We start from the raw sequence: 23287 nt of genomic DNA on the forward strand, positions 1-23287 counted from the left end.
CGGACAGTTATGTACTTGACCTGCTGGGGACCCAATTGATAACATCCCTTTTTATGTTATTTTAACTTAATTTCGGTGTTTGGTTGAAGGGCTAATTCAGCGATTTGTGTTTTAAGAAATGTACATGAATGTGTTATATGTATAATTGTGTATACTGTAATATTATTGACTCAAATTCTCATCTCATTCCCCCACCTAATATTGTCACCTTCTATGCTAGTTACTACTTCTATTCTATCATATTATACCATTAAAACACATGGATGGTTTCATTCTTAAATATGACCCTAATTTTAATGTAAACACATGGATGTTTTTATTCTTAAATATGACCCTAATATTAATGTACTCCTCCGTTCCGTAGTAAATTTCACACTTTTTTTTTTTTAATTTGTCCTACAAAATATGTCACATTTCTTCTTTTAAAAAAAGTTCATTCCCATATTAATTACTCCATCCGTCCACGAAAATTTGTCCCATTTTTTCATTTCCGTCCGTCCGCCAAAATTTGTCCCATTTCATTTTTACCATTTTTGATAGTGGACCCCATATTCCACTAACTCATTCCTACTCACATTTTATTATAAAACTAATATATAAAAGTAGGATCCACGATCCATTAACTTTTTCAACCCACTTTCCATTACATTTTTTAAAACCCATGCCCGATCAAATCAGGACGAATTTTCATGGACGGAGGAAGTATAAAAATTATATTTTCTCTCGCTATATAATAAATAAAATAATATCTTCTAATATCTCGTGTCATCTCCCAAGTGTGACTTATATCATGAGACGTAGAGATTACTATTTATATGACCTTAATATTAATGTATTACTTACTTTCTTTATTAAAAATGACGTTTTTTTGTTTTTTTTTTTCAATTAAAATAATTCATTATTAAAAATAAAAATATTATTTATCTTTATATTGTTTATTATCTCTTACATTATTTTTTTACTCAAACATATAAAATTAAATTTCATAAAATTTCATATTTTTCAAGAAATGGGTCATCTTCTTAGGAATAGAGTGAGTATTTAATTAATACTCCCTCCGTTACATAGTAATAAAGTTATTTTGTCATTTTGATACGTTCCATGGTAATAGAGTCATTTCCTTTTTTCCACATCTACTTTACTCTCTCTTACTTTATCTCTCTTTATCTCTCTACCTTTTTCATTTTCCACTTTACTTTCTCTTTACTTAACTCATCTAACACAATTTTTCTTAATCTCCGTACTGAAAAGAAACGTCTCCATTACTATGGAACGAAGGGAGTAAAATGCTTTTTTGAAATGACTACATTTTGTGTTTGTTACACGTAGTGTCTGCTTATTGAACTCCAAGACCTATTGAAACGATCACTTCCCAACTAAGTTAAAATTATAGAATGAGGAAAACTGAGATACATCGATAAACCACCAAGGCCTATAAAAGTAAGATAATGTTGCATTCTTAATATTTGAAAGAAAAAAAAATATAGGTACATGTATAAATAAAGAAAAGTAGCCACCGACGTGCTTTCTACATTTTATTCAAATCTTGTGTGCTTTGAATAATTAATTATGAGTTGTAGTACATGTGAAGGAGAGAAAACAAGGGAAAGTCCAATTTAATTTAATAAATCCTTATGCAACGTCCATCCATATTTCATTGCCAAAGTACTTATTAAATATCAAACGCGGAAAATAGGGTTAGTAAGCTAAATTCAAAACTATGACAAAGTAAAAGTCAACAAGGAACGTACACTCTCCTCCCTTCCTTCGTATTAAGACCGGATCCACGGATGATTGCTAATTAAATTAATAATCTAACAAATTCAAATGCATTATTAATTTAATAAGTTCTATAAAATACAAAATCTCGCTGCATTGTTTTAAAAATTTTGATGAATAAAATTTAGTAGATTTATTAATATCACTCACACACATCGAAAATCTTTAAATATTGACAAATATTGTCAGCATCGGCAAACATTAGTTTGATATTGTCCGCTTTGGATCAAGCCCGCACGGATTTATTTTTGGGTCACTCCCAAAAAGCCTCAAACTAATTAGGGTTGGACAAGAATTATATACACCTTCCAACTTCCCTCAAATGTCCGATGTGGGATAGGTTTGTACTAACAAATATAATAAGAATAGTGGACATTAATGCTGCAATATATTGAACTGTATTCAGGATTTATCACAAGGCAAAATTCTAATTATGCAATATATATAAATTGTCAATAAAACTAGCTTGAAGACTTTTGTGTACGGGATTGAACAAGTAGTTGATGCAGCAAAGTCAACGTTGAATTTCAACCCAAGAAAGAGAAAAGAACACAAAATCACCCTAAACTCTAAAGGCACAAAATTTTAGCGAACAAATGTGTCCTTTTTGTAAAAATCAAAGAAAAAACAGTCTTATTTCCAATAAATAGAAAGTGAAAAAATAGCTAGGGTCAAATCAGGTGAGAAATTAAAGCTCAAACTTGGATGTTATTGAAAATACAAAAATATACCGTTACTTTATATTGTGTACGCTTTGTTTGTCATGATATACAGAAAAAAAAAATATGATTCATTTATATTGCGCACAGTTTTATATCTTGAAGTTGACTCTATATGTAATTTTTGTATGCGTTTTTCGTATACATACATGCGTAGATTTGAAAACTTAATTTTGATTATGTAATTCACTAGTTATTGTTAAATGGATCATTATTAAGATACTTTCTCCTAATTTCCATAATCAGTTAATGGACCTACAATTCTCTTAACCCCAATAGTTATTTTATGAACCGAAATTAATGATATATCGTAAAATTCTTATTGCCCCCTCTTTATGTAAAATTGTTCGCTCCGTCACTGTCCACAGAAATGAACTCCATTAGAAAATTTGAAATTTATTGAAATTTTCGTTAATTATTTACTATTGTGTTGCATTCATCGAGAAAGAAGATGCATCCACAATTAATTTTTATGATCGAAATATAAATGAAATAGTTCTATGTTTTTATTTTAAATACTACTCCGTACTAATATTTGTTATAAACTTATGATTTGAATCTTTATACCTCCGAAACCATGAAATAGTTCTATGTTCTTATTTTAAATACTAGTACTACTATATGTCCGAAACCTCACAACTAAGCATAGAAAATGTAATTTTAGTAATGAATTAAAGAAATTTGAGGACTAATTTATGGGATGGAGTTGAGACTTGAGAGCCATCCTAATCGCTAACAACAAAATTAGTTGGTCGTTTTAGGCATAGCTGCATGGTTGATATGGATTTGGCCAGCTACCATATAAGATTATGTTACCTTACCTACTTTAATCAATGCACCTTTCCCTTCTCGGCATTATTACACTTGTCAATTATAGGTGTCTTTCCTTTTATTTGAATGTAACTTTATTTCTCAACTAATAATGCATCCACGATTATACTGCCAATAGTTATTACACCACATGATTCAAATTCAACAAAAGTTGAAATTTTAAATCATATTCGTTCAAAGTTCAAATCCGATTACAATTAAAACGACCTCAACTGAAAGCAAAAGGCGACACAGATAAAAAATACTCCCTCCGTCTCAGATTAAAAGTCACTTTTTGCCATAAAAATTCGTCCCAATTTAAGCGTCATTTTTAGAATTTTTCATATTTGGTTATACAATTTTACCTTATTCTTCATCAAAATTACATAAAAATGTCATTATCTTCATTAAAATAAATCAAAATAAAAATCAAAAGTCAAAAGGAACCATCTTCAACCAACTCCACCATTCCACTTCATTTATTACACACTTCAACTCTTTCTTAAAACCCGAGCTATAACAATAAGTGACTCCAAATATGGGACAGAGGGAGTATTAAAATTTAAAAAAAAAAAGTACAAACGCCAGTTTAAAATGATAAGCTCATACCGCACCAACGAAGAACTTTAGAAAAGTCGCACTCTCCAGAGCTTGAAACCCAAATCAAAATCAAAATCAAAATCAAAACCCCCTTCCACTGCGACGTCGTTTAGGTGACCGGCGACGGATGCCAACTGCCGACGATAAATCTGACGGTAAAGTTTGGGGGCTATTCAAAATGCCCTTCCGAAACTCGCAGCCGGCGTCGTCTTCTTCCTCCGATTTCGCCCATTATCAGCATAATTATGGCCACGGCAGCAACGCTACTCATTCTCAGGTCGAGGGATCGGGTGCTCACGCTGCGGCTGCTAGCTCAGTTTCGTCGGTGGCTAGATCTCTGCTCCCCACGCGCCGCCGTTTGAAGCTCGATCCGTCCAATAAGCTCTATTTTCCATGTATGCTCTCCTCTCTCTCTCCTATTCCCCTTCACTCTATTGGATTTGACTGCTGATTTTATATATCTGTTGTTGAAACAGAACTTTATCTTTTTTCCTGATTTAGTTAAACTTGATCTAACATTTATCATTTGTAGATTGCTTTAGTCTGTCATTTTCTCTTTGGATTTTCTAGTTATCTTGATGTGTTACACTTTAGGTAGTAGTATATTGGATGAAAGCATGTTGTTAGGGCCTTTAGAAAATTAAACTAGATTAGGGTTACTTTGACTTGAATTGGTTATTGTCCTTTATTATTTCCTACATTTGATTTGATGGGGGGTTTAGTGCTAATCTTACTAGGAGAGAAGATCAAGATTGGACTTTCCATTGTTTACTAATGCAGAAAGGTCTAAGCCTAAGCATTTCTTTGGGTAGTTTTCCTTTTATGGTGTTAGTTTAAGAATTACCTTAATCATCAGTAACTGACATGAATGTGAGAATTGTTTGCCAACCGGGAGATGTCGAGAGAAAATTCTAACTAGTCTTTAAATTTCGAGGTTTGAGATTGCACTGTTTTTATTTGTTTACTTATTTTTGTACTCCACTCAGATGAGCCTGGTAAGCAAGTTCGAAGTGCTATCAAAATAAAGAATACAAGCAAGTCTCTTGTAGCATTCAAGGTATTTCACTCATTTATTCATTATCTTTCTTACCAGCTTGTAATCTGTTTGACGTTTGTAAGTCTTAAGTTATCTCTATTTGGAGAACTAATGATCATATGAAAATACTCTGGTTGGTTGTTTGTTCTGAGAGTTGTTTATATTTGGTCGTTTAGTTTCAAACCACAGAACCAAAGAGTTGTTTCATGCGTCCTCCTGGGGCCATTCTTGTTCCTGGCGAGAGTATAATAGCAACCGGTATTCTTCTTGAACCCCCTCTCTCTCAAAGCCAGTGTATATGTGCACATGTCCATACATTATTTGATGTTTTTAACCTTATAAATCTTTCATTATTGGTGTTGGTTGTTTCAATCAGTCTTCAAGTTTGTAGAGGTTCCAGAGAACAATGAAAAGCCTATGGATCAGAAAAGCAGGGTGAAGTTCAAAATAATGAGCCTAAAAGTGAAAGAAGAAATGGACTATGTGCCAGAATTGGTTTGTCACTACCTCTTTTTCATGCATAAAACTGCTTGCAATGGCAACACTCATTTGAAAACAGGCAGTTGTTTGTTTCTAATATGCCTTGCGAAGAAACACATGTGCACCAGTCCACTTCCTCGAGTTGTTTGTTTAGTTGAATGAAGTCTCACTCGACTCTATGTACGCACTATGATGTTCTGATTTTGTTTCAACACAGTTCGATGAGCACAAGGATCAAGTAGCTGTCGAGCAGATACTTCGTGTAGTTTTTCTGGATGTTGAACGCCCCAGTCCTGTAAGTTATTATGTTGTTAATCATGTGTATGAGTGTATCTAATATACAATTGATATAATTAGAAATGCTGATCAGTTTTGCGTTATACTTGAAGGCTCTCGAGAAACTAAAGCGGCAATTAGCTGAAGCTGAGGCTGAACTTGAGGCTCGGAAGAAGCCCTCAGAGGACACAGGGCCAAAGTTTGTTGGAGAAGGACTTGTGATTGACGAATGGGTGAGCCATGTCACCTTAAAATTGCTTGTACAAAGTGGTATCGTGTCATTTTCGACTGATCTATATCTTCTTCCTCTATGCAGAAAGAAAGACGAGAACGATACCTGGCTCGACAGCAAGTGGAAGTCTCTTCCTGAAAGTCTTGTGTACCTGATCGGATAATTTTTTTAACGGCATTGTACTTGCATGAGTGTATGTAGTTATTCCATAATTGTGAAAGCTGTGTCCCGCCAAAGTATTGACTAGGAGTGATGTGGCGGTTGCAATTGAATTTGAGTATTTGGCTTGTTGGCATATACATCTGCAGTTGTTTCTCAACTTAAAAAATCTTGTGTGGATCTAAAAAAGTTTTCGGTCTCGAAATATTCAATTAGCAGTAAAGGAATCAAGTTAGTATGGATTATGGAGTATGTAGTAACCTTACTTTCTTCACAATACTCTCCCGGTCGGTTCCCATTAATTGACAGCACTTTCTTTTTCTACATTCATATTTTTTTTACATTTGGGTGGACATTTTTGGACATGAGTGAATTACAAAAATGGTTCTCGGATTATGGATTTATTTCGCCCATAGTCTCTGGTCTTTAAAAATGTCGTCAGACATCCTTGGACTAAGGGTTTATCTCGAAAATGATCATTTTTCACTGTTTTTGGTCGAAAATGCCCTTTAGGGGGTTTTGGGGGTTTGGGCAATTTGGTCTTTTTACACTTTTAACATTTTAAATATAGTATTATTTCAGTTATGTACTAAATCTGATATTATTTCAAAATTATCATTCTTCCACCCTTATGTCATCCTTCACTTTGTTTCTTTATTTCCATATTAGATTTAATTTTACAAAATTAAATTTTAAATTTCAATTTTTAAATATCAATAATTTTTTTTAATTATAAAAATTATTAAATAACAAAAATTAATAGTCACAATCAATACACCCTCCACCCGCCATTAGGAGTCTCATTCATGGGTGACATGAGTTTTAAAAAATGTTAAGAAAAGTGGGTGGAAAAAAGTTAGTGGAATAGGGATTCCACTTGTATATATTAATTTTAAATGAAATGTGAGTGGAATGAGTTAGTGGAAGGTGGGACCCTATTACCATTTATGGTAAAAGTGAACCGTGACTCTTATTTGCGGATGGACTAAAATGGAAAAATAGGACTCTTATTCGCAGACGGAGGGAGTATTTGATAGTGTCTAATATTTAATCAATAAGGTATGACAACGCCTTAGTTTTAATCAATATTTAATAGCTTTAATTATAAATAGATCATATAAAACGATTTATTTTGAAATAAATATGCATCTAATGTAAGACTAATATAATTTTCGTTTATTAATTTGAAAACAATCAAAATTTACTAGAAAATTTCAACAAAAATACTCCTATATAAAATTTTTAGTAGAATCAAATTTTTAGTCAACTTCATAATATTCAATCACATGCAATTATAATAACCGAACGAAGGCTAAAAAGAATAGCTCTTATTTTCCATCATGATTAATACTCCCTCCGTCCACAAACAATAGATCTATTGTTGTTCGGCACGGGTTTTAATGTAGAATTGGTAAAGTAAGAGAGATGAGAAGAAAAAGTAGGTAAAGTAAGAGAGATAGGGAGAAAAAGTGAGTAAAGTGTGAGAGATGGAAGAAAAAGTGGGAAAAGTATGAGAGATAAACTTTCCACTTTTAGAAAGTGATCTATTTTTTGTGAACGTCCCAAAATGGAAAAAAGGGATCTATTTTTGTTGGACGGAGGGAGTATTATTTTTCTGTACTTCTTCAATTCAGCTGAATATTATATTAAATAACAAAAATAATAGTTTTAATCAATATTTATAGTATCCATGAATTAATAGTTTTAATTAAATAAATTTATTGATATTTAAAAATTGAATTTTATAAAACTAAATCTTATATCTAAATAAAGAAACAAAGTGAAGGATGACAAAAGAGAAGAAAAATGATAATTTTGAAATAATATCAAATTTAGTAATTGACATAATATCAGATTTAAAATGTTAAAAGTGTAAAAAGACCAAATTGCCCAAACCCCCCAACACCCCCCAAAAAGGGTATTTTCGACCGAAAACAGTGAAAAATGACCAATTTCAAGATAAACCCTTAGTCTAGGGATGTCTGACGATATTTTTAAAGTCCACGGACTATGGGCGAGATAAACCCATAGTCCAGGGACCATTTTTGTTGTTCATTCTTTGGACTTTTATATCTATGTACTAGATATGATATTTTCTCTATCTTATTCTTAGTATTGGATAGAGAGTAAGTGAAGTGAAAAATATATCAAACAAACTATAAGGCCATCCACAATGAGGCGGACGAAGCGGCGGACGATAGCCACTGTGGCATCGCGGATGATGGGTTAACCATCATTCGCGCCCGATAGATTGTCCGCGGATGAAGCGCGGACGATGCTCATCGTCCGTCGCATCGTCCGCCACTGTGGCATCGCGGACGATGCCACGAACGATGCTCACGCTTTTTCTTTTAGTTTTTTTTTTTGAATTTTTTCTAATTTTTTTTTTCTTATTTAAACACCACAATTCTCTACCATTTCACACACTCCAATTTCACATCTCTTCAAATATTCTCTCTCGTCTCCTAAAAAATGAATCCCGACGACTACGATTTGAGTACATCGAATGGTTGCAGACGGGCCTTGACTCGAGCCTTGTTGATGCCGTTAATGAAGCCGCGGGGAATGCTTTGCACAAATGCAGCGGGAGCAGGCAGAGGCAGAGGCGGAGGTTGCGGTGGTCCCGCGGCCGATACGACGTCGGACGTATGTCCCCCGCGAGCACGACGTAGTTCACAAACGTGTGTTCGCAGATTATTTTGCCAAGCATCCACGGTGGGGCCCGAATGTTTTTCACCGCCGTTTTAGAATGAGCCAAGATCTTTTTCTCCGTATTGTGCACGCTTTGGAGGGACGTGATGAGTACTTTCAGTATCGGGAAGACGGCATCGGCAAGCCCGGACTATGCCGTTGCAGACGTACATGGTTGCGATCTGGCAGTTGGCCTACGGCACCACAGCAGATATGTTCGACGAGTACCTTCACGTCGGGGAGACAACTGGCCGTGAATGTCTAAAGAAATTTTGTAAGGTAGTAGTGGAGGCTTTTGACGATACATATTTGCGACGGCTGACTGCTGATGATTGCCAAAAGCTGATGAGGATGCACGAAACGGTGCACGGCTTCCCTGGGATGCTAGGGAGCATCGACTGTATGCACTGACAGTGGAAGAACTGCCCGACGCCGTGGAGAGGCCAATTTACTAGTGGCTAAAAGGGCAGCCAACCGACGATGATCCTGAAGCCGTCGCTGACTACCACCTCTGGATCTGACATTTTCACTTTGGTGTAGCCGGGTCGAACAACGACATCAACGTCCTCAACTCTTCCACACTCTTCGCCGATCAGTGTAGGGGTCGCGGCACGGCCATCCAGTTCACTGTCAATGGCCGCAGACATCATATGGGGTACTAGTTGGCCGATGGCATATACCCAAGGTGGCCTGTTTTTTTGAAGACGATCAGCTGCCCAATTGGTGACCGAAGAGTCTTGTTTGCGGCAAAGCAGGTGTCTGCGCAGAAGGATGTGGAGCGGGCTTTTGGGGTGCTCCAATCGCGGTGGGCAATCGTGAAAGGTCCGGCGCGTTTCTGAAGTAAGTCATCGCCGACATCATGTATGCGTGCATCATCATGCATAACATGATAGTCGAACAAGAACTTGGACATGTCACCGATTGGGTGGATGATGAAACAGGATCTAGCTCCAGCACGGCGACCCCGCTGTTGCTCGAGGATTACCGATGGGCTTCGGTGAGGTTCTACAGCGACAGACCTCAATGCGCAACCAACAAGACCATACTCAGCTCATAACCGACATGATTGAAGAAGTTTGGAACCGCAACCGCCGTTGAGAATTTGTAGTTTTTTTATTTCGTAGTGTAATGTTTTAATTTTAATGAAATGAAGTTTTTTTCCCAAATTTTGAAGTATTTAAATATTCAAATAATAGATAATATTCTTAGGGCGTCGCTTAGGGCGGGCTATAGTCCGCTCCAATGCAGGTGGAATGGGCAGAGGATAAAATGCTGATGTGGCGGCGCATAAGGTGGGACTTAGGGCATCGCATAGTCCTTCCCACTGTGGATGCCCTAAGAAAATATTATATTTAGTAGCACTAGAGAGAGATAGAAAAAATATCTTATTCAATACCATGATATGAATATCAAAAAATGTTTTTCATGCCTTGAAGGGTATTTTTGTTGCAAAAATAACGTTTAGTAGCTATGTCAACTTTTGGCAAAAAATGAACAATTCATAACGTTTAGACTCAAAGCTAACAAATAAAATGTTTTTGACCAAAATCATAAAATGTTCCCGTGTTCCAATATAAACCTTACTTTTAGTTTTATTAGTGTTTAAATTAATTTGACCATCATATTAATGACCCTGTCACTTGTAAAACAAAATTCGAGTAATCTATCTATCTTTTATATAAAATGACAGTTTTTTTTAAATTTTTGTAAATGCTAATACTACCCTTGCGGGAAAACTGCTCTTGTTCACTATCCATCTTGGGCTAATTTTTGAAAGTATATGATAAAAGAATTTCAGCCTAAGGCTACTCATTTGCAACAATTTTATCGGTTATTGCACAATACATGCTGCAACCCTGTTTAAAACATATAGTAACTTAATTAACTTTTACATTGAAGATATAAATACTTAGTTCATACTAATATTAAGGACCCCGAAGCTATCAAACTTAATATTCTTGATTATAATCATAAAAATATTCATATATTTAATTGTTCATTAATTATTGATGTGAGTTTGCAATCCATCTTGATATTTTGCTTGGCAGGGTGATGAGGAGAATTTCCAACCTAAGTATGCTACTAATTAATAGGTTCAAGGTCACCAAGATCTATAAAAATGAACATAATAGATTGAAGATCTTTTAAGCTATTTAAAATTATTACATAGATAATATATAATACTTGAGGAGTAATAATTATTAAGTAAAACACATATTATGACATTCTAAAGTGTTAGAATATATCATCATAAGCATGCCCTAGCATAAGTTTTTGTCATAAATCGTTACATCAGTGGTTTGTGAGCTTTCGACCGCCATGATTTGTAAGATGGTGGCGGCTTCTGGGCACATTCTTTATCACAATAGTCATAACACAAGTATCTAGGCTCTAAGAAACAAAGCTCGGTACATGACGCATAACAGATGACGTCTATATCTTCTGCCGCTACATAATTAACAAAAAATATAAGGAGTATGAGAATTGTAACCACATCTCCCATTCTTGACGATTTCATGTTTGCTAACTATTACTACCTTTTTTAATATGAAAAGGGAAATATTTGTGTGTGAAAATTATGTATACAATTTTATGTTTATATATGCTAATAATCAACCTCTCATTTATTTGTGTTAACGTAATTAATTAATTTTCAGAGGAAATGGTTATCAAACTTAATGACTGAATTAAAATTAATGTTACAACTTCGATTTAAAAGATCATGTTATTTGCAATTAATTTTTTAATGGGTTTATATGAAAGAAACTGGACGTTTGTTTTTGGCACTACATTTATTCAGATGACAACGTATTTATAACGTGAATGTCCAATAGTACATTAATACTCTATGTTGACCAAATCTATACATATATAAAAGACAAGTTTTAGCAGGTTTTGAATAATCATTTTATGCTTAAGGATGTAAATTTTCCTGAATTACCTTCAATTTTATTCGTAACTCTCATAATTATATAAATACCATTATTCGTGTCTTAGGAATTATCTATTAAACTAATGTATGAAACTGCCGCATTTATTCCATGTATTGAAATATAGCATTGATACAAATAATAAGTGACATAAATTTCTATAAATGTAAAGTTTCTCAATTTGTTTTTTTTTATAATTTTATAAGTATCAAATAATATGAATTTATTTTAAGTAAATGTCCTTTAATCTTCCTTTTAACACTCAATTTAATATCAGAAAATTAATGCCCATCATTCTTTTACCTTTACTTATTTACTATCATGAATTCTTTATGAGAATTATAAAAAATAAAATAAATATTAAATCTATCCTATGAAAAAAACGTGTGTCCCTATATAATTTTCACCTTTCAATTAATTTTTAAATTAATTATTAAGTTTTTAAACTTATTATTCATATTTAAAGGTGCAAATTTATAAATTTTAATTTGGAGAAGTTAAATCATCTCATGATTATTTTGACCTATAAATATGATATTTGAAGGCTTACTCTATCCACACATTCCTACTTATCTTGCAAAACTCAAGTGTGATATTTTAGTTCATACCATAGAAAGAAAGGTCGACATCATGAAACCATTCCACAATCCACACCTTGCTCATTGATCTAGAGCCTTTCACAATTTATTCGGTAATCACCGTTCGTTATATTCACGTTTATGAAGCTACCACCTATAGAGCCAAACAATATCCTCAGTTTATAGTGTGTTTTTCATTACTGTGTGGTATGTTGTTTAATGCGTTGTTTTATACTTGTATGCAAATTATATAAAATCATTAATTATAGACTTTTTTTCCTCTGGACATTAGTATTCAAGCAACTTTTCCGTGAAGTTTACACTCAGGGTTTGGTGCAATGCTTAAGGAAGTGAGGATTATTAGTAGAATTTCGGGTTTATTATTTGTTGTATTTTCATTGCGGTTGTGTGTTTTGTTTTGTTTTGTTTTTAACTTTTCTCGACGACAAATTGTATCATAGAATGAGGTAGAGGGCATGCTGTGGACGAAGGTCGATGATGTGATGAGATTTCTGTGTAGCGTCACTGCTGGCAATTGGCATACTCATGTCCAAACTTATCAGGATTTAATATTTTTCAATATTAATATTATTATTAGATACAATTATATATTACTCTAATATATATATTACCAGCAATTTCTTTATATTACTCTAATATATCACCACCAATTTCTTTATTTTATATTATCATAATTATAACTTTTATTTCTAATAGTAATCATTAAAATCTTAAGTCTTTTTATTAGAATAATGGCTATTAGTAATTTTTTAACATATCTATATAGGTTGATTTATGAAAGTATCAATGCTCTTGGTAAATTTAATATACTATAATTTAATTTGTTTTTAATATTTTTTTTATTTTAATATTATTGGAATTCATTTAGCTAATTATTTTTATTGTTAACTACAAATAATTTTTTAAATTTGTTATTACGTGCATTGAATTATAACAAAAAAGTAATAAGTTAATTTGAATTAGTTTAATATTGTTTTAAATTTATTTATTCATGATTATAATTTTTTTTATAGAAAGTAGTTCTCGAACGTTATAGTTTCAGATTGATTCTAATATAGGAGTAGTATTTTTAATTAATATGATATGCGAATTTATTTTATTCTTCTTAGAACTTAATGAAATTATGTTATTTCAAGTGATGCCCATTCATGCACGGTGAATCAAAGCTCTCCAAACTTTTATAATTTTTTATTAATTATTTCAAGTTTAATTAATTAATAATTTAAAATTAATATTTTAAAATATCTTTAATATAAACTCTATTAGACAACTAAAAACATAAGATTAAATGAGTTTACAATACAAATAACAAAAATACATATGTTATTTAAATTATTATTATTGGATTTATTAAATGGAGCAACCATACTTAACGACATATATCGTTCAATACTAAAATACCATACATATGGAATAATTAGTCTCAAAATTTGTAATGGTTAAAATGTCAAAGTTGTGACAATAAAAAAATGATGAATTAGGCAATAAATAAATATAAATATTAGCAAAAATTAATATCATAACAATAAATATAAATTTTGTTTCATATTATGAAAAGCTAACTCACTATAGTGTGAAGGTTTTGCATACTAATTCATACAAATTATTAATCCATCTCATTTTGAAAAAATAAAATCTCACATTTCAAAACTAAATAGAACATCCTCATTTTCTACTCTAATTTATAAATTTACATTGTCTTATTTCAAATACTATTGTTAATAAAAAAATCTTGAAGGACTAAATAGCTAATATCACATGCTTGAATTTTTTCAAAATATTACTCATGTTTCAATTTTATCATGAATGACAAGAAACTATCCAAGTTTATATCTAAAGATTGAATGTTCATATGATGTTAAAAATTATAACAATCAACTTTTGAAAAGATAAATGTATATATTAATATTATATTTTCTATATTATTTTAAAAATTATAATTATATAATTACTAAATCTTGATAAGTGACATTAAATAATATTATGATATTTATTTAAAACGTAGCTTAGCAAACTTAATGTTCTGGATTATAATTGTACTCGTTTACTTTCTCAATTTGAAGCTAATTGCTATGTATTCCATTGTGGGTAGTCCTAAATTACTTGCATTGTCATTTACTTTTTTAGTAAAAAATTATTTTCTTTCTTACTTTATTATCTTTATTTGATCTTTAAATATTAATTTCTTAAATCTCGTGTCAAAAGAATTGCATCAAGTAGTTTGAGATGGATGGAGTACAAAAATCTGCCTCTTAAAAATAGTAACAAGTTTTAAAATATCACAAGTTTTAATGTGTAATTGGTAAAGTAGGAGAGAAACATAAAATATAACTTGACATTGGACATCTAACAATGTCCCATAGTTAATTAATTTGATTTATATTAATTCAAATTTATAAAAATAAAATAATCCACCCGTCCCATTTTAGTAATTCCATAAATGATAATAGGTCACACATTCCACTAACCTCGTTTCACTTACATTTTATTATAAAACTAATATATACAAACGAGACTCACATTCCACTATCTTTTTTTAACTAACTTTTCTTTACAATTTTGAAACGCTGTGACAGACTCAATTGTGACTCCGTGGGACATATGGAGTATCAAATTCAACCACGATCTTAGTAAGCGTTCAAGATCTATACAAAAATCGAGACTTTAAACACAAAAACTGACAAAATATAGATGAAGAGTATACATGGAGTGTTTATGGGTTTTTTGTTGATGAAACTGGAATTTAATTGGTCCAAAATACTCCTTGGTGTTGATTAAGTGAAGATTAACAAGTGGGTTTGTGTGATTTAGTAAGAATTAGGAGGAATTTGAGAGAAAATGGGAAGAATCGCGCCTAGGGTTTGTGAAAAAGAAGAAGAAATTAAGTCAAAATTGTTCCTGACAACATTTTGTGCATACATGTAGGTTCCAGTGATTCACTGGATAGGCTCTGACTTACCGTGACATTCCAGCGAGTCGCTCACTCCGCATGTGTGCATCCAGCATCGCTAGAATGGTTCTGGACATCCGAAACTTTGCTCCTTTCATCCCACTTGAGTTTTCTTCCCTCCCAACTGGCCTCAATACCTATTAATGCAGCAAAAAACGAAAACAAAGCAAAACACACGGAAATAAAATAAAACAACTCAAAAGCAATCAAAACAAAATAAAACAACTCAAACACAATCGAAACTAAAAATAAAAGTACCAGCCAGGGATTTCCCACCTACTGATACGCTCGGATTTTGCACGGTTTTAAGGTCATTATTTGGTCTGTTTTTTTATGTCAAAGTCTACATGTCTATTATTTGCATATTTTATCTATTTTGGTATTTTGACGTGTTTTGTGGGAAATGTGCATATTTAAGCCGAAAAAGGGAGTCAAAACGCAAAGTCTGGAATTCTGGAGTTCAGAAGGCAACCGGTGACCGCCGCAAAGTTGTACGGCGACCGCCGGCGCCCGGCAGTCAGAGCTATGTAGCGGCCCGCCTCGGAAACTTACGCTTGGAAACGAGTCTCGCCCGGCGAGCGCCGGAAGTCATGCGGCGGTCCGCCGCCGAAAGGACAGAGTCTTTGGACTCCAACGTGACATTTTTGGACTTTTATATCTATGTAATGGATATGATATTTACTCTATCTTTTTCTTAGTATTGGATAGAGAAAAAGTGAAGTGAAAAATACATCAGACAAACTATAAGAAAATATTATATCTAGTAGTACTAGAGAGAGACAGAGAAAATATCTTATTCAGTAGATATGAATATCAAAAAATGTTTTTCATGTCTTGAAGGACATTTTTGGTGCAAAATTGTGATGAATAATGAAAAAGTATTATAAATGTGATTACAACTTAGTTTAGAGATTACCCATGATGTTTTTAAAGTTCAAGGATTGTTTGCGTGCAAAACATATAGTTTGGGAACCATTTTCGTAGTTCAGTTTAAAAAAATATACTCCCTTCGTCCGTCATTAGGAGTCTCATTCATGGGCGGCACGGGTTTTAAGAAATGTTAAGAAAAGTGGGTGGAAAAAAGTTAGTGGAATATTGTCCCACTTTTATATATTAGTTTTAAATGAAATATGAGTGGAATGAGTTAGTGGAAGATGAGACCATATTATCATTTATGGTAAAAGTGAACCGGGACTTCTATTCATGGACGGACTAAAATGAAAAAACGAGACTTCTATTTGCAGACGGAAGGAGTAATAACTAGTTATCTGACATCATTGTCGTCATCTGACCAAATTTGACGGATCAGCTACAAATTTAAGAATTTTATTCTAAGCTTGAATGTTGCTTAATTTTCTTATTAAATCGAATTTGAGTTTAATTTAAATCGAATCGAATTTCGCGGTTCGGTTTCAGTTTCGGTTTTGGTTTTGAACCGATGGTTCTTTTTACGGTTTTTCATAATTCTGAACTGTCAATTTCTAGCGGTTTTTTGCGGTTCTAGCTCGGTTTCACGGTTTTTCACGATTTTGATTTGGAACCGTTCAGAACCGACAGTTATGGCATGGTTTCGGTTCTTGAATTGTCCCACGGTTCCGAAAGTGACTGTTTCGATTCCATTTAAATCCCACGATTACGGTTCGAAACCGTAATCGCCGATTACGGTTTCGTAGTTAATCACTCGAACCGTAAACTTTCGGCATCTCTACCTCCGTCTCATTCAAAATGTTCACATTTCCTATTCAGTTTGTCTCAATCAAGATGTCCCTTTCTATATTTTAAAATAAATCTCTCTCTCCTCTCTCATTATTACTCCCTCCGTCCCGCTTTAGCAGTCTCCATTGACTTTTCTGCACTCATTTTGTAAAAATAATAATAAATAGTTAAAGTGGAGAAATAATAAAGTAAAAAAGAGAATAATGTAGATAAGACTCTTCTCTATATTATTCTCTTTTTTACTTTATTATTTCTCCACTTTGACTATTTATTATCATTTTTACAAAACGAGTGCAGAAAAGTCAATGGGACAATGCTAAAGCGGGACGGAGGAAGTAAAATATTGAACCAATACTTTTTTTTTCTACTTACTTCACCTAACAATTCCTCCTAAAATCTTATGTCACTCAAGAATGTGGATATCTTGAGTGAAACTAATATATATCAAGAATAGGAGTATACTCCTTAGATAGTCTTATCATATTATTATGCATAATATTAGAATTTGATTCGATTTATTTTATTGAGTAAATAATGAGTACGTATTTTTTTTTATCACACCTGTCTTATAAAATCATGTGGGAAAAAATATGGTAATTTTCTTTTAATGAGACGGAAGGAGTACTATTATTTAATAAGGTGTTTGTTTTTAACAAATAAGAAAAATTGATGACTAATAAATTGTTTGTGTAAGTAAAGTAGAGATGTTAGTGCAATCCGTAACATGTGAGTTGGCCCGAATAGCCCGTTAAATTTAGAGGATTAGGGTTGAAAATTTTAAGTTCAATAAAATTATAGTAACTCGATTAGCCCATACCCGAGTATCCGAATAGGGCTAACCTGAAAACTAGATGGGCTAGCCCGAAAACCTGATAAAATTTCTATTGTTTTGTTCTTTTGTCTCCTAATTAACACTTCATTGATTATGTTTATAATATAAATAACTAAAAAAAAATAACCTTTAATTTTATATTCCATCTGTTCACAAAAAATAGATTAGTTTTATCATTTTGGGGTATTCACCAAAATTAAACTAAGTCCAAAAGTGAAAAGTTTTCAACCAATACTAACCATATACATCATTCTAAATGTGGACCCCACAATCTACTAACACTCATTCCACTACCTTTTCCCTCCTTCACTCTTACTTTTTCCTATCTGTCTCTTACTTTACCGATTATACATTAAAACATATATCCTTCATAACCTTTTCTGTTTTTGGTGGACAGAGAGAGTTAAATATACATATTACTCCCATCTCTTAAATTTTGTCTCACTTCGACCGGGCACGAATTTTAAGATATGTAGTGAAAAGTTAATTAAAAAAGTCAATGACATATGAGTCCTACTTTTATATATTAATTTATAAGTTTTGTATTGTTCTATAAAATTTAGATATTTTGGTTGATCAATAAAAAAATGATTTCATGGTTGTTACATTTTAATCACCAATTATAAAAATTATTTGAATTTTCACTTAATTATATTTAATCCATATGATAGGCTGTTACACTAATTAATTTAATAAATGTGGATGGAAGTTTTCTTCATAAAGGTTTATAAACTTTTGGCCGTTACAATTTTTATAATTTTGATTTAATCTCAATAATTTAATTCTAAGCACTACATATTGATCAACCATGGAATAGGGGTTACACGAATTAGAAGATTTGTAGCTTTGTAACCGCCACATTATTAGGAATTATATTAATAATAATTTAACGTAAATTTCAACTCACTATAACTTTTTCATATTTTTTTGTCTATATATATATATATATGTATCATTCACTAGTTTATTATTCTCATTCTCATTCTCATTACCTTTACCTATAATCTATTACATCACTGAATTTTCTACAAAATGAATTTGTTTTCAATATGATTCTTGCTCTTTATCAATAGTATGTTTTTATATTTCTCCATTCTATACATTGTTTAAGTGTGATTATTATGTTGTTACTAATATTTGTTGTTTTGTTCTTACCGGTGAAGATAGTTGAAACCATGGAAATGGAATTAATCCCTCTTAGTGATCTACAATCTACCATAACTTTATCAATCAAAGGTTGAAATCATGGAAGCATTCACCTTGCCAAATTTGGTTTACAAATTGGTAAGTATTTTATGAAGTGTTATAGTACAAATACTAAGTTGTTTTCACATTATTAACGAATGAAAATATTTATCGAAATTGCAGTATGGGTCTGTAGTTGACTTTAGTTTGAAGTTCTTATCTACATACTGGAGCAAACTAGCTTGGTTGAAAAGATGGTATCGACGCAGGACGATGAAAGTGTTGGAGACGATGAGAGGAGAAGATGAAAGCTACTGAAGATAGATGGGGGCCGATGGGCGATAGGACAGAGCTACATGAGCATAAAATTATTTGAATTCTATTTTGTTGAATTTCTCATTTCTTGGTTTCATTCTGATTTATTATTTTTTTATATTTCTATTATTAATCGATTTTCTATTAGTGACATTATTGAATGTTATACGATTAGTAATTAAATGGATTGATGACAAATGTAATTAATTCCAACACAAGGATTAAATTAAAATTTCAATATTATTAAAAAAAATCTACAAGATGATGTGGAAAGCTATTTGAATTTTTCAACATTACAAAAAATTATTAATAACATAATCAAGATTGCTTCGTAATCAATGTCATTGGTTTATATTGTATTAGTGGTTTAAAAACTCTATACAAGTATAATTTTACTTTTTTATCATAATTTATCTAATTTAAAATTTTATATGAGAAAATTCAATAGGTCGTGCAACGCACAATATTGATACTAGTTAAAATAACAATCAACTTTTGATAAGATAAAATTGTATATATAATATTATATTTGCTATATTATTTTAAAAATTATAATTATATAATTATTAAATCTTGAATAGTGTCATTAAATAATATTATGATATTTATTTAAAACGTAGCTTAGCAAATTTAATGTTCTAGATTATAATTGTACTCGTTTACCTTCTCAATTTGAAGCTAATTGCTATATATTTTATTTTGGATCGTCCTAAATTATTTGTACAGTCATTTACTTTTTTTGTAAAAGTTTATTTTTTCTCTACTTTACTCTTTTGACCTCTCTTATTTTTTTACTATTTTACAGTTATATGGTGGTGACTGGTTTAGATTCCGCGTTTGGTGAATAATACATATGGTGATCGAAAATTGAGAAAATAAATTAAAAATATCATAATGATCACCGACAGGTAAAGAGCAGAGTACATGAATTTTGAAGGATATAAAATGGCATTTTTTTTTTATGTAGCAGCAAGTTGAATGTGAAAATGGTTGGTACCTGATTGGCGAAGCCGATTCCAGCTCCGAGAAGAAGACGGCCGAGAATGAGCATCCAAACAGCGTAAGCGAAGGCGTTAACGAGAGCACCGGTGCAGAATAGGACGCCACCGAGCAGCATTGAGAGAGTTTCCTGGTGACTGTTCCCGCCACAATGGACGAGGCGAGTGCCGCCAAGTACAAGGACGACGTGAAGAGAGTGAGAGGCACGCTGTCGAATTTGCAGTTGCACGGATGTTTTAATGTTTCCATTTTAGAGCATCTCCAATGATAATTCTTGACTAAAATTTCAATAGAAAATAAATATATTTAGATTTACATTAAAATAATCATAAATTAATTTTTAAATTAAAATTTATTACAATCAAGTCCAAATCAATCTATATTTATTAAAATAGGAAAAGATAATGAAAAGAAATAAAAAAAATACAAAAAAAAGCATTGAAAAATCTTCTATTAATATTAGGTTAGTTATTTATTAGTGGATTAGCCCATATTACACGATTTTACACCTATTAACTTGATTCAAATCATGTACTATATAATTTTTAAAAATTATGTGATTTTTATATTAATGAATATATCCTAGTATTATATTATTTTATTTAAGTTAAGTTATTGACATAGTAATAAAGTATTAGTGTGTAATTTAAGTAAAATATATCAATTTGACTGAAATGTTTAAGCATAAAAAATAATTGAATATAAAATACTTTTCAAAATTTGAATTTAGTGTAAATAGTTGGTATAAAATCATTACTATATAATTAGATACTACTAAAATTGGTTAGAGTTTTATTTAATTATCCAAAATGGTTAGAAATGCTTTTATAATCGTTTCTAAGTTAAAATTAAAGAAAACAATGCGAAAATAAAAATAAAAATAAAATGGAGTTCATATATTCCCCAATCTGTCAATAGTCAAAATACAACGGTAAGAATAAACAGATTTGACGCAATGTACAGTCAACTACGACCTTATTAGATATTGATTGCATATATATTCTTCATTATAATAATACACGTTAGTTTATCTATATAATAACTTTTGCGCCATCCCCGGCATCTTCTCACCTCTCTCTCTCTTGATTGCAGGTTGTGAGAGCAAATCAGAGCAGCACAGGGGGATATGACTTCGTATCTGCGGCAGAAGTTTCAGTCTCTCACAGTCTCCGACGATGCAAAACAAGATGAGCTCGACTCACAGAATAGAGAAGAATTGGAGCGGACTTCAATTCAAACTATGAAGGCCCTTGTCCTTAAACAAGATCCCTCTGCTAAGGTCACCTCAATCACTTTCTCTCCTATTTATTCAACGCCTAATTAATCACGTTATTATTTGATCTGTTTCTTTACTTCTATATTCAATTTAATTCATGACCAATAGCAAAAAAATGTGTTGATCTGACTAGTATAATTTGGAAAATTGGAGAAGTTGACATTGTAGTTATTGGCCTTTGAAGAATCAGAGTGATCAAAAAAATTACTTCTCCTCGATGATCTTTATCAGCTATAGGAAAGGAAAGTAGAGTAGAGTGCAATCAACAAAGGTGTGTTGCAACAATCAGTTAGATATATGATGCCTTTCTAAGTGCATTTTGACTTCCATCTTTTCCATTGAGAGGGAAATATGAATCTAAATGGTGATTGATATACAATGTATCTAGTTAATGCGTTTCTATCACTGAATTTGAGTTGTATATTTTTCAAATTTCAATTACTGAGATTATGTTTTATGGGGTGTTGCAGGATGTGGATGACTTGATGATCCGTAGGTTTCTTCGGGCTCGTGATCTGGATGTTGATAAGGCGTCAGCCATGTTTTTAAAGTACTTGAAATGGAGGAGAGAATCTATTCCAAATGGCTTCATATCTCCTTCCGAAATCCCTAATGAACTGGCCCAGAATAAGTTGTTTGTGCAAGGTCATGACAAGGCTGGACGCCCCATCATGCTCGTTTTCGCTGCCCGCCATAAGCCTGCATCCACTACCGTGGAGGAGATCAAGCGTAAGCCTCTAGTCTAGTTTTCTTCCTTTTGACCATTGTATCATGTTTGCATTAACTGTTGTTTCCTTATTTCTGCAGGATTTGTTATTTACATTCTTGAGAAAATTTGCAGCAGGTTGGTTTTATAGTGTTGCTCAAATCTTTCTTCTTTAACTGAAACCTGCAAATCTTAATAGCAAACCATGTCTTATTCTTACACACTGTATTTCAGAATGCCTAGTGGCCATGAGAAGTTTACTACCATTGCTGATCTACAAGGATGGGGCTATGCTAACAGCGATATTCGAGGATATCTTGCTGCTTTATCTATTCTGCAGGTATGACCTCTCCCTCTCTCGATACGCATTATTTCGTTGAAATGTTTTTATGTTAAAATTTGCAGTGACACAAACACATGACTTGAATTTGTGACAGGATTGCTACCCGGAGAGGCTGGGCAAGTTGCTGATCATCAACGCACCCTACATATTCATGACTGCATGGAAGATGGTTTACCCATTTATTGACAAAAACACAAAGAGAAGGGTATCTTACCAAATTCCACTTACATTTCACTTCCAAAGACCCTCGGTAACTTGAGTCGTCTTTTTTTTCAGATTGTTTTCGTGGAGGACAAAAAACTAAGACCTACCCTGCTCCAAGATATCGATGAGGATCAGCTTCCCGATTGTGTTGGAGGGCCCCTGAAGTTGGTACCCATTCAGGACTGCTGATACAGATCGAGACGAGAGGCTGCTAATTCACATATATTCTTTTGCTAATATGCTTGTGATTCTATATCAATTATGGCACATTGCCTCCCATATTCTACTGTTGTCTCTCATACAAATATCTCAAGTTTAGGATAATTTTACAGCATAAAGTAAGATAAAAACATACTTACAAAACTCTCAGGATCTATTTCATAATGACATTCGAGTTCAAAAACGTGTCGCACACGAAAAACGCTGCACTTCCACACTAAGTAGATTGTT

General features: G+C 32.5%; 2 protein-coding genes across 2 annotated transcripts; both read left to right on the top strand.

The window, feature by feature from the left end:
- Positions 1 to 3914: 3914 nt before the first annotated feature.
- On the top strand, positions 3915 to 6251 carry LOC125186310 (vesicle-associated protein 4-2-like). Its single transcript, XM_048082660.1, has 7 exons — positions 3915 to 4303; positions 4895 to 4965; positions 5121 to 5202; positions 5321 to 5439; positions 5642 to 5719; positions 5814 to 5933; positions 6017 to 6251. Exons 1-7 carry the CDS (start codon positions 4036 to 4038, stop codon positions 6068 to 6070), a joined length of 792 nt encoding a protein of 263 aa, XP_047938617.1. The 5' UTR covers positions 3915 to 4035; the 3' UTR covers positions 6071 to 6251.
- A 15119-nt stretch (positions 6252 to 21370) lies between these two features.
- Positions 21371 to 23234, top strand: LOC125189023 (phosphatidylinositol transfer protein 3-like). The gene is made up of 6 exons (XM_048086186.1): positions 21371 to 21587; positions 22055 to 22313; positions 22392 to 22428; positions 22525 to 22630; positions 22728 to 22838; positions 22910 to 23234. The coding sequence occupies exons 1-6, from the start codon at positions 21435 to 21437 to the stop codon at positions 23024 to 23026; spliced, it is 783 nt and encodes a 260-aa protein (XP_047942143.1). The 5' UTR covers positions 21371 to 21434; the 3' UTR covers positions 23027 to 23234.
- The last annotated feature ends 53 nt before the right edge of the window (positions 23235 to 23287 follow it).

The sequence above is a fragment of the Salvia hispanica genome, chromosome 5 (genome assembly GCF_023119035.1).
Source record: "Salvia hispanica cultivar TCC Black 2014 chromosome 5, UniMelb_Shisp_WGS_1.0, whole genome shotgun sequence".
Taxonomy (NCBI): Eukaryota; Viridiplantae; Streptophyta; class Magnoliopsida; order Lamiales; family Lamiaceae; genus Salvia; species Salvia hispanica.